Here is an 11,220-nt window from a genome sequence, read left to right as displayed (position 1 = left end):
TGGCGCGCGATACGGCTAGGGGCGCGTGCGAAATTCATTATGCAAAAGAATGCACGCCCGTTAGGCGAATAAATATGTATCTCGTCTAGCCGCTAGCTTTGTACACTCGCGCACGTATATGAACGTCGGCTCATAAATATTTTATTCCTTTTTTTCGGCTACCCCAGCGCCCCTACGAGAGGAGATACCGCGGTCGCGAAATCCATCGCGACGCGGCTGCTATACGGCAGTGTTTGCCGTACGGAATATTGTTATGATTTGGCTTCGCTCTTATACTTTTTGCCGAGGTTGAAAAGACTGACGGGTTCTGCGGCCTGCCGATGTACTACAGTGTTTCGCTGACTTTTTCATTTCTATTTTTCCTGCGGCCGAGGGAGGCTGGGCTGGAGTATATTGTGCGGCGACATACACGGCATTTGCGATCAATCGAATTGGAAATGAATGAATTTTTTTGTATCTCAATTATGCGCTGTCGGCTGATGTACACGAATTTGTATACTCTGCATGGTCTTTCCAATAAAAATAATTCACGCTTGGATAGTTTTGTCTAATTTGATTATTGCAGCTTAAAGTTGTATTGCATGTAAATGATCGCAACGTACGATAAGATACGAGCCACTACTTTGATGCACAAAATCATTGTCATATGGCGAGCAAAATAATAATGGTAATGAAAGAGAGCTATTCCAAATGGAGTAAAATTATTAAAAATTTTGTCATTTTACTTCTTTGAAGAAAATAATTTTACCTAAATCTGATGCAATTTTACTTGTATCAGAGTAGTTGTTAGCTGCAGAGAAAAAGTGTCCCTTCTTATTCTTAAATGATTTTTATCAACAGGATTTATTTCCAATACCTTGCCAATACTGTAAAGGGCAATTATCTGAAGAACGAATGATATAAATCCTCGTAATAGTCGGCGCAAACGTTGCTCAACGAAATTCTCACCTCAAAGACATATTAACGAAATAATATTGAAGATTGCGGCAAAATAAACTGCAATTTTCTTATTTTACTCAGCAAAGCCTCTCTAAAAATTGCAGGAAAATGCCAGCAAGTAATCCGTAATGCTCTTATACGGAGTTATTTGTCCCGAGAAAACGTTTCTATCGTTGGCCTACGAAGAGTCGGCATTCAAGGGCCCTCAAAGAACCTCGCGCAGACGGGAAAGCTGCATTTTATTCCCTTCTATTGTCCGACCACAAATCTGCTCGTGAATTAAAAGCGCCGAGGGAAGAATTTGTCAAGCGACTTTTCATGAATAGCTATTACGGCCGGCCATATATTATAAAATTATAAAATTAAAATCAACTTGCAAATCGTGTTTTTTCCTAACATTTGCTACGTTATAATCAAGCTGTCGGTCTCCCGTGAACCAGAGTCATAGAGGACGATGCCACTTTAAAAGATTTCCAGCTATTTAGGCGAATAGAACGGGAAAAAGAAGTCCACTCCCATCTTCTCTATAAACCTGCACTCGCATACATAGCCAGCACGTGTGCCCCCGTCCCCGTCTTTGTATCTTCTCGATCTTGCGGCGAGGAATATTTCAGCCACGTATCGTACCGGTCAGCCCCGCAGCCTGCAGGAAGCACCACTCAAATTTGCGAAGAGCGCTTCCATTCGCGGCTTCCGCGCGCGCGCGTCGTTCGCCACGGCTATACTCTGTCTGCCTCTCTCTCCCTCTGCCCTCTGCTGCCTTTGCCCCACAGCTTACTCGCTCGCTCGCTTCTTTTCCTCCCTTTGCAGGTGATTTGGTTAAGAGATTTTTTGCGCAATAGCCCAGCCGTTTGATCTCCGGCCCTTGACTCGCGCGCGAGCGCGCCGGCTTCTCAGCCACTTCGGTATTTCAGCCGGTAATCTCCCTCGCTACTCCTCGCCCGCCCGCCGAGCCATTCTTCGCGATATCGCGTGCGGCAGCCGCTCCTCCTCTTTCTCGGCTCCCGTCGATGAGATAGCGAGCGACACTGCGCCGACGAGTAACCCGATATATGAAAAATCAGGATAGTTATGCGCCGTAGAATCGTTCCTTATCCTCTTACTTGCGGGCGCGCGCGGGCTCGGGGCCTGAAAAATTGCAAGCCCCTCTGTACCCGCTACTGGCTATGCATATACGCGCGCATACATTTTGAAAGGGCTTTTCTTTACGCGAGGGGTTAATCGGTGCCGTCGAGTATAAGGAACGAGGGAAACGTGCCTCGCACACAGCATCGACGCTCGTCGTTTATCGGGGTTAATTGTTATACGCTGTTATTGCTGCGACGAGATTCGTTTTTATTACAGGTGCTATGGTTATTTATGAACCGAAGCAAAAGCTGTGCCTGAAGAGCTGTATAATAATAAATAATAAAATTGGCTGACTGTACATTATTTAGCAGAATTCGTCTACTAGCTGCCAGGCGTTTCAATCATTGAAACTTTTTCTCAACATTTCATACCCTGTTGCCAGTTAAATTGTCTCAAAAAGCACTCTAAAAGTCACCTCATTATTACACGGCTCTTAAAATAGGAGTCCACTGTTTGTTAAAAGAAGAGGTCACAAGGATCTCATAATTGATATGCCCAAAAATGGGTCATTCTTAATTTGGATCCTTTGTAGAAAATTGAAACTCCTTCTACGTAAGTTTATATGATACGCATGCACTGCAGTTCATTTTACTTGTGCGATAGTTATAAACTTTTATCTCATTAAGTCATGCGCTATCTGAGTAAACAAATTAATAGATATTATTTATATTAGCATCACTATAGTGCAAAAGGACTTGCCTAATAAAGCTAAAATGTATTCATTGAAACATTCTTTGTAGCTTGTCGAGTACGCGACATAAAAATCCTCGATGATTGGAGCCAATTGGCTGATTTGGGATTTTGGTCCTAATCACCGATGCCAAGCGAAATGCAAAATTATTATCTCTCTGACAAGCCACGATCAATGTTTCAATAAATATATCTTTGAGCTCAGTTTTGTTAGACAAGACATTTCGCAGTATTGTCATGTTAATGCAAACAATATCTGTTATTTCGTTTACTCAGATAGCATACCTTAATGAAATAAAAGTTGATGACTTGGTTCGCTCCAGTGAAATCAAGCGCATGCGTATCAGATAAAACTTTGTACAGATAGTGAAGTAGCTGACTGTATCAGATATAACAAATTGAAGTATTAATTAATAATCGAACTGTTTTATTAGCATCTCTCTACCTATACCAGAAATTTCAGCAGATTCAGTTTAATTTAGCGTTAGTAATAAATAGTTGAATTTTTAGCGCGTCAATTAAAAGTTACTCTCAAAATAGCTAAGGGTATATCCGTATTGCATCTCTATTGGGCGCATCTCCCTTATCTATACGTAGCATAGTGTCTGCGCGATATTGATCAAAGCAGGCAAATATTCGCAGCAGTCTCAAGCGCGTCCCAGCAGAAAGCAGGCGTCGAGACAATTATGGGTCCTTCAATTCTTGAAGCCGCAGCTTCAGAGAGATAAGGCTGGCCGAGGAGAAAGCCTCCTAAGAGAATCCACAACGAACTCTACAAGCTCGTCGGAACAATAACGAAATTGCAGCACACGAGCCAATAAAGCAAAGCCCCGCCTCGAAATCCCCGGTAAATAAGTTAAGAAACTGTGTGTTGCCCTTTGAAGCAGCGGCGGCGCTCGGGTCGAAATCCGGCTAATCGCCGCAGCGCACGGAGGAGAAATGAATTCCGATCGGCCTTTGAAAAAGTTCATTATTACGACGAGAGTAGCCGCGCGGTGCGCGCGTGTGCGCACGCTCGAAAGAGCGCACATATAGCACCCCTTCCTATATTCCGTATATAGCTCGCGGCTCGTAATCCCGGAGCCGTTGAAAGGCCAAATGAGAAATACTTTTCGATCGAGGTTATATACGTTTCTTCGGCGGAAGGAAGCAGCCGCCTTCGCGCGCGCGCGCGCGCGCGAGAGAGAGAGAGAGAGAGAGAGAGAGAGAGAGAGAGAACTTAAAGATTTCATATAACCGGGAGGCGCGCGCGTCCTCTCTGGCGCACACGCAGCCGAAGGTGCTGAAGCTTAAGCCCGCTGGGAGATATTTCGAAGGGTTATTACACGACCACATTCGTACGCCAGCCAACATTTATACCTTCAGATCGCACCGAGACGTGAAATGTTTCGTCTCGACGCGTGTGTGTATATAGATATATAGAGCGAGAGAGCTCTTCGGATCCGTATACGTGTGTGCGCGCCTACCTACTACCTCCGCTCTGAACATTTCTTCTTTGACTTCTCTCTTTATTCTTGCAGCTTTTCCGCTTCTTTTTTCTTCCAGCCCGGAGACTTCGTTTATTTCTTTATGAGCGGAGGGCGTTTCATTGTGCGGTGTTTGCTAAATTTGAGAAAAACGACCTTTCTCTCTATATTCGTATAGCCTGCGCGCAAAGCGAATATACAATATGAGAATTCTCACTTATTGCAAGCTTTCCCGTTCAAGATTCCAAGTCTTTGTACTCATTGACTATGTATTTGTTTACGGCATTCGTGTGATTATAGGGTTTCAATATATGAGATCAACTATAACATGTTTTGGGGTTTAAAAGTTTAAATAAGAGTGTGTGTGTATTTTTTTTTTTTTTTTTTTTTTGTATACAGCTCGGATAACTGGAACTATTTTCATCAATGTTATAATGAAATGAGATCAATATTATTGTGAGAAGAATTATTTTTTCAGATGCGCGTCCCGTTTTATCCTCTATTTATATTTTCGCAATCTTTATATAGCTCTTTATTACAAGATAATACTGCAGTTTGTTATAATAATATATATGCTGTTGATATATTTGTGTATTACAAATATGAATACATATTTTAAGTAGCTGACCTATATACTTGAAATTGATACCTGGTAAGTATGACACTTAGAACGAAGGATAACGACTGAACAATCAACTAGAGAGTCAAGATAAGAAATATAAATTATAAAGAAAGAAATACATTACTCGGTTGTTGGAGAAAAACGGTTCAGGAAATTCCTAAATTGACCAGTAGCGCGAAGACAGACGCTAGAAGTATACATTTTTGTCTTATTACTCTTTGTACTAAATTTTAACAATATGTATTACGATCATGTATAAAAAGTAGGAGAAAACGTATACCTGGCGAGTCTGACTTCATGTCACTAGAAAGTTTAGCTAATTTTTGCTAACCCTTATCTCCGGGCAGTATTCTGGTCAGTGCCTTGAACGCACTTTTAGTTTCCTACCATTTCGCGGTTTTCGTAATATAAATTTGTGATTCACGCGTTAACAACGAATGTAATATAAGCAAAACTTTGATTAGAAAATATCAAACAAAATGATGGAAGGTCAGGTAGCGTATAAATTGTATTTTTTATATACGATGAATAATTAATAGGTGCTCGCCCGTGACACAGTCTTATAATTTATTAAAATGTATGTCACTCAACTATACATTGCAGATTGTTTTTATGATAATGATGCTGATCATACTTAAAAATACGCAATTGATAGTTGGAAAATTAAATACAGAAATAACACCGGTGAGTTGCGTTAATCGCAAAAACGATTAAGAACATAAGCTTGATATAATACAACTAGATTTATGAGAAAATAATAACTAAAAATGTGGTTTCAGGCTGAAATGATACTCACAAATGGATATCCACTAGAGACACATTTTATCACAACAGACGATAAGTATGTTTTAACATTTTATCGTATACCAGGCCCACCACATGCAATTCCTGTATTTTTGCAACACGGTGTTTTTGAAAGTGCAGCAGACTGGTTACACATAGGAAGAAACAAATCACTTGGTAATTATTTTTTATTGTATCAACCAATTCATGGATTTCCACCTTTTCAAGCTGTTAGCTTTTAAAATAACACGCAATGTTTAACAGCTCTATTACTTTCGGATCGAGGATACGACGTGTGGTTAGGGAACGCGAGAGGTAACACGTACGCTAAAATGCATGATATTTTAGCTATATCTGACCCGGGATTTTGGAATTTCAGGTAGTGATTAAAAGCTTTTCAAAATATGTTTCAAATTTTATCTTCTGTGTTTTCGTTACTTTATGTTAGAGTATTTTTATTTACCTCTATTTGTGTGCGTGTGTGCAGTTGGAACGAGTTAGGAATTTACGATATTCCTGCCGCAATCACATATATTACAAATATATCGAATAAAACTTTATTTTACGTTGGACATTCTATGGGAAGTTCGTCATTTGCAGTCATGGCTTCTGAAAAGCCCGAAATAGCCAGCAACGTTCGAGCAATGTTTGCCTTAGCTCCTGTTGTTTATGATGGACACATCAAACAACCATTGCTAAAAATTGTTGCTCCGTTTTGGAAAGAGTTTCAGGTATTGGTTAAGAATAAATAATCCTTGGTAGAAATCGCGACCAGAGTTCACCAGTCACTGGAACACTGGACAAGGCTGCTCATTTTCTACCTTGGATATGAATCGTTTGCGTACCTTTGACTTTATGTTTAATCTTAAAAACGACTTTGTTTATTTGTCAGTGGATAACTAAAGTGTTGGGTATCCACGAACTTTTGGGACGGAACGTGCTCTTCGATTTCATAGCAAATCATGTCTGTCCTATATTTTTCATAGGAGATTTCATATGCAGCAATATACTGTTTTTTATTGGTGGGTTCGATCGAGATCATTTGAAGAAGGTTTATTTTATTTTGAATATTTTATTGCGATAGTAATTGTAAAACAAGTCACAATACATTAACGTGAGATAATGTTTGCTAAGGGTTTGACTCCGAGCATTATAAGCAAAATTCCAGCTGGTACATCAGTAAAGTTATTCGTTCATTGGTTACAACAAATGGATTTGGGCGAATTTCGTAATTTCGATTATGGAACGAAAGATAACTTGAAGGCATACGGAAGTCCTGAACCTCCCAACTACGATTTGAGTAAAATCCAGGTACCGATAGCGGTCTTTTGCTCTGACAATGACTGGATAGAAAGTCCGACGGTAAGTTAAGCATGAATCAATTCTTTTCAAAAATATCACCGAGTGCATGTAATTTTCATGTTCGTGTATTCATTTTGTCTTCCTAGGATGCAAAGCATTTTTACGAACAAGTTCCGAATAAACTAGGCTTTTACGAAGTCGACCATTCGTATAATCATTTCGACTTCCTCTGGGGACTTAACGCTTCGAGCCTTGTGTATTCAACGATTTTCGATTTGATGTCTCAATTTGTCGATTGAATCTATGTAAGTTCATTGTAACCGTTGCACATGAGCTCTTTCATTACAATACAAATAAGTTAACCAAAACTTTGATTGATTTTTCACAAAAATAATAGCATTTGTTCACGTAGCCCATTTTACTATTTACAAAAAGAGTCAACCAACACGCGAAGGCAGTTTGCGTTCTCCGCAAGTTATTTCAATCCGCGCAACCAACCCGTACTCGGAGTTTCAATTTCGCTCATCTTGTCAGGCCGCACTTTTCCGCGCGGGCTGGGAAAACAAATCACGCTCCGCTGCAGGCGCGGAACGTTCGTCGCTGCGCGAAGAAGGTCGTAACATGGCCCTGCGCACACGCGCGCGAGCTCCGTTTTTCCTCGCGAGCAGCGCGGCAGTGCGGGCGTAATTGAACGTTAACGACTATCAAGCGGCAACTAATCGCCGTCAATTAAGCGTTAATTACACTCTGCATCCGACACCCCTTGCAGTGGCTCAGGTACGCGAGAGCGAGACGAGCAGCACGACGTCGTCGTCGTCGGAGCCGCCTATAGGTATAGCTATACTTATGTGCAAGGCGGCTGCGGCGCTAAGTGAGCCGAAGCTCGTGCGCCACGCGCTGTCTTTGTTTTGCGCGGCGAGGGGGTGTCAGCGCTGCCGGTGTCGGCTTTCTTAAACTTGCTTTTATTGGCTGCCGCTGCCTTTTTATATATGCACTATGCAGTAGGATTTTAACCGGCACTTTGTCGGACGCGCGATTTTAATTGATATACTTTTTCCGACGCGTCATCAATCTTGCGCTGATGTGATTAATGCAGGTGCTTTATATATGATGTTTTAATCATCGGGCTTTGTGCGGCAATCGATATTGTCAACATCGCGTGTATTTTTAAACAATTTGGCCATTCACGTGACATTTGCCATGTACGGTCCTAAAAGCAAGCTTTTATGTAAAATTGATCTCGTTTCAACGTTGATATTTAATCGACTGCACTTCTGTCTCGAATTCTACCATAAACAAGAACGACGTTTCGTAATATCATCAGCCATTCATGTATTTGAACATTTATTGCGTCTAGAAAAAAGAGAGCCGTTCTTCCATGCATACATTACATTGTGCAGTAGTCATTCGGAACTATAAAAGATAACTCTCCTCGCGTAAATATGGATAAATCATGCACGGCTAATATCACCCGTACGAGAGTTGTTCGCCCAAGAATAATTATGCGTGTGCACCAGTTTTTAGATAGCCCGATAGCGAACTCGTCATATATTTATCCGTCAACAAAAGCAGAACAGCAAATCTACGCTGACCTAAATATAAAAGCTCTAAAACAGCAGAACTGATTTATTGTAAGCAAGAGGAGAATTAAGGTCGCGTTCGTAATCAGGTTAACGCGAGTGAGAATTCCAAAAGCGCAGCGGGCGAAATGTGCGCGACTTACGCGCTGGTCCGTTTTTCTTCCCAGCGGAAACAACAAAGTAGGCGAACGCAGAGACTGCGCGTAGTGTAGCGTTTTCACAGTGGTCCATATTCACGCACATATCCCCGGCGCACTCGTTCGGCCCCGCAGGTTCCCGGGGCCATTATCTTCGCGCGAGAGGGGGTCTCTCTATATAATCGCCGAAATGGGCCGAGCCCGGTAAAAGAAAATCGCGCCCGCGATGCCGGTAATAAGGCGACGATAAATAACTGCGCGCGGCCAAGTAATTTCTGGCCCTACGGGCGCGCGCAACATTAAGGAGGCCGTTATTACGATCTCTTAATTTGCGAAAAAGCATTCTTTCCCCGAGGAAATCGCTTTCCTCCTCTAGCAACACCTCCGCCGAGTGTTTGTGCATTAAAATTTCGCAATTTTCGCATATTACATCTCCTCGGGGCGGAGCGCTAACCGACCTGTTAATTATGATTAATCATGCCTCGGAAATTAAGGCAATTAATCTTGCCCCTTGCGCGGCGCTTTTTCCCTCGCCCCGCGCAGCGTCCGAACGCGCGGAAACTTGCTCGGTCTTGTCGATTAGGCGTGGTTAACCGCCGGGCTTTCCCTCCAGCGCGTCCGCGAATTCGAGCCAGGGCTCGCGCGCAACGCAGCTCATACTTATACTTATATACCTTTCAATTCGATTTCCCCGTCATCTCGTCATTTCGCTCCCGAGATTCACTTTTTGATGGGATTTGCCTTGTTAGACTTGATTTTACGGGTAATGAGCGCCGGAGCGGGAGGAAGAGCTCCCCCGAGTGCTACCCCCTTCCGCAGGCTGCTACTGTGAGTTACACGGTGAGAGGAGTCTGAGCAGTTCCTATTCCACCGGCGTCGACTGGCTATTAGGCTCGCCGACTGAGCGTTTTCAAAATTACTCGGCTATACTCATGCTATTTTCTTCTTCTTTTTTTCATCATTGGAAAGATTGACTCGGCTCGACATGCCTGCCACTTGGTGTAGAAAATAATGCGCGTTGATTTTCGATTTCCTCCAAGTACACGTTGCACAACATTCCAGCAGATGCCGATATCCACGAGAATATCGGCAAATAACATTAAATTATCTTACGCTATATCTAAGCGTGGGATTAAAAACGGGGCTGCGTTGTGAGTTGAAGCCGAGGATTAAAAACAGGGCTGCGTTGTGAGTTGAAGGAGTGGCGACGATAAGGTATCGATTATTCGAGTACAAAAGTGATAAGAAAAAGATGAGAACGCAGGCTTGGCAGCGATCTTTTTACATTCATAACGCGCGCCGAGCGATATGCAAAGCAGCAGCAGCGGAGGCTGCCTATAGAGAAAAATGATATTTGAGGGGTCCTCGCGAATTTCCAGCAGTAGCAAATCGGTATATTGGCCGTCGCTGAGGCTCGCACGCTACGCTGCTCGCTTATAAGCAGATGCATACTATATATGTATATACATACCGGGGGATTCGGCATTGCGCTTCTCTCCACGCGGCGAACAAAGCTTTGCGGTCCGTGGCTCGCGAAAATCGAGGAGCATGCAGGACTATGCTAAAATCGTTTTGCCATCAGAGGATACAATCAGAGATACAATCGGCAAATCGACGAACGAACGCATGATCTGTCCGGTTCTTTCGTGCGATCGTACATCAGAGAAGAATGGGCTATAAACATATGAAATGTAAAAAATGGACGTGATATTGTGAAAGCGTAACTGGACATCGCAAGCTTCAATCAGCGTAAAACTGCAAGCTTCAGCAGACAGCAGGTCCTCGCAACGAACATTGGAGTGCGCGTAGACGCGGGGAAGATAATGCGCTCGTATAAGTGAGTAGGTATACATAGAGTAATTGATAAACATTTCATAATCCCTATAATATTCAGCTTTAGTATGCTGGGCCGAAAAGATTATCGTCGTAAAGCTGGAGGCTCGCGCGCGGGGAAAAAACGAGGGCTGCAGGCGAGGGATAGCAGGAAACATACCTCCAGCAACGATCAATCTCTCACGGAATGCCCCGCCACTCGGCTCTCGGCCGATAAATAGCGGCGGCTCTCGCTTGGCTCCTTATTCATAATTATGGCCGCTCGCTGTGAGCGGGCGCGTATAAACTGATCGACGCGGGCCGTATCCTTATCTAATCCCTCTATATATCCTTCGTTTTCATTCTTACGAGGATTCCGCCGCCGCTTAAACTTCTTGGCCGCGACTGCATCGAGGAGCGAAGAATTCGGTCTCAAATCGAGCCGCGTATTTTTCGCTTCTGCAATAAAGTGAAACCCTACAGAGCCGCAAGCCGGCGGGATATTCCTCGAAACGCGTACGGATATCCTCAGGCGCGTTTTGACTCCGATGCCGCGCGCGGAGGAAGTAAAAAACCCACACGTACGTACGCAGAGACGCGAGAAGAGCCGCATATAGCCGCGCACGTCGGCCGCATAAAATATCCGGCGCGCGCACGCGCGCTCCAAGTGGGGATGGAATTTGATCGGGCCATAACTCTCGCCATCAAATATTCATTCTGGATTGACTAATAGATGTAGTATCGGACTAGAGAGCTGCGCA

The 11,220-nt window shown here is 43.3% G+C and overlaps 1 protein-coding gene across 2 annotated transcripts; it reads left to right on the top strand.

Moving 5' to 3' along the window:
- Nucleotides 1-4,914: 4,914 nt before the first annotated feature.
- Nucleotides 4,915-7,321, top strand: LOC100120384 (lipase 3). Of its 2 annotated transcripts, none has more exons than XM_008212913.3 (8): nt 4,915-5,339; nt 5,449-5,529; nt 5,625-5,805; nt 5,893-6,007; nt 6,116-6,359; nt 6,521-6,679; nt 6,763-6,990; nt 7,077-7,321. In XM_008212913.3, the coding sequence occupies exons 1-8, from the start codon at nt 5,325-5,327 to the stop codon at nt 7,227-7,229; spliced, it is 1,176 nt and encodes a 391-aa protein (XP_008211135.2). In that variant the 5' UTR covers nt 4,915-5,324; the 3' UTR covers nt 7,230-7,321. The 2 variants fall into 2 exon arrangements, with proteins under 2 accessions (XP_008211135.2, XP_032457563.1); XM_032601672.1 differs by having other exon boundaries at nt 4,963-5,339; nt 6,215-6,359; nt 7,077-7,292.
- Nucleotides 7,322-11,220: the final 3,899 nt, after the last annotated feature.

The sequence above is a fragment of the Nasonia vitripennis genome (genome assembly GCF_009193385.2).
Source record: "Nasonia vitripennis strain AsymCx chromosome 2 unlocalized genomic scaffold, Nvit_psr_1.1 chr2_random0010, whole genome shotgun sequence".
In the NCBI taxonomy this organism is placed as follows: domain Eukaryota; kingdom Metazoa; phylum Arthropoda; class Insecta; order Hymenoptera; family Pteromalidae; genus Nasonia; species Nasonia vitripennis.
This window is presented reverse-complemented; position numbering and strand designations above follow the sequence as displayed.

Excerpts from the sequence above, each read along its gene's own strand:
- LOC100120384 (XM_008212913.3), top strand. Across the intron at positions 5,530-5,624 it reads TAAATACAGAAATAACACCG|GCTGAAATGATACTCACAAA; the intron begins GTGAGTTGCGTT and ends ATGTGGTTTCAG. Across the intron at positions 5,806-5,892 it reads AGGAAGAAACAAATCACTTG|CTCTATTACTTTCGGATCGA; the intron begins GTAATTATTTTT and ends AATGTTTAACAG.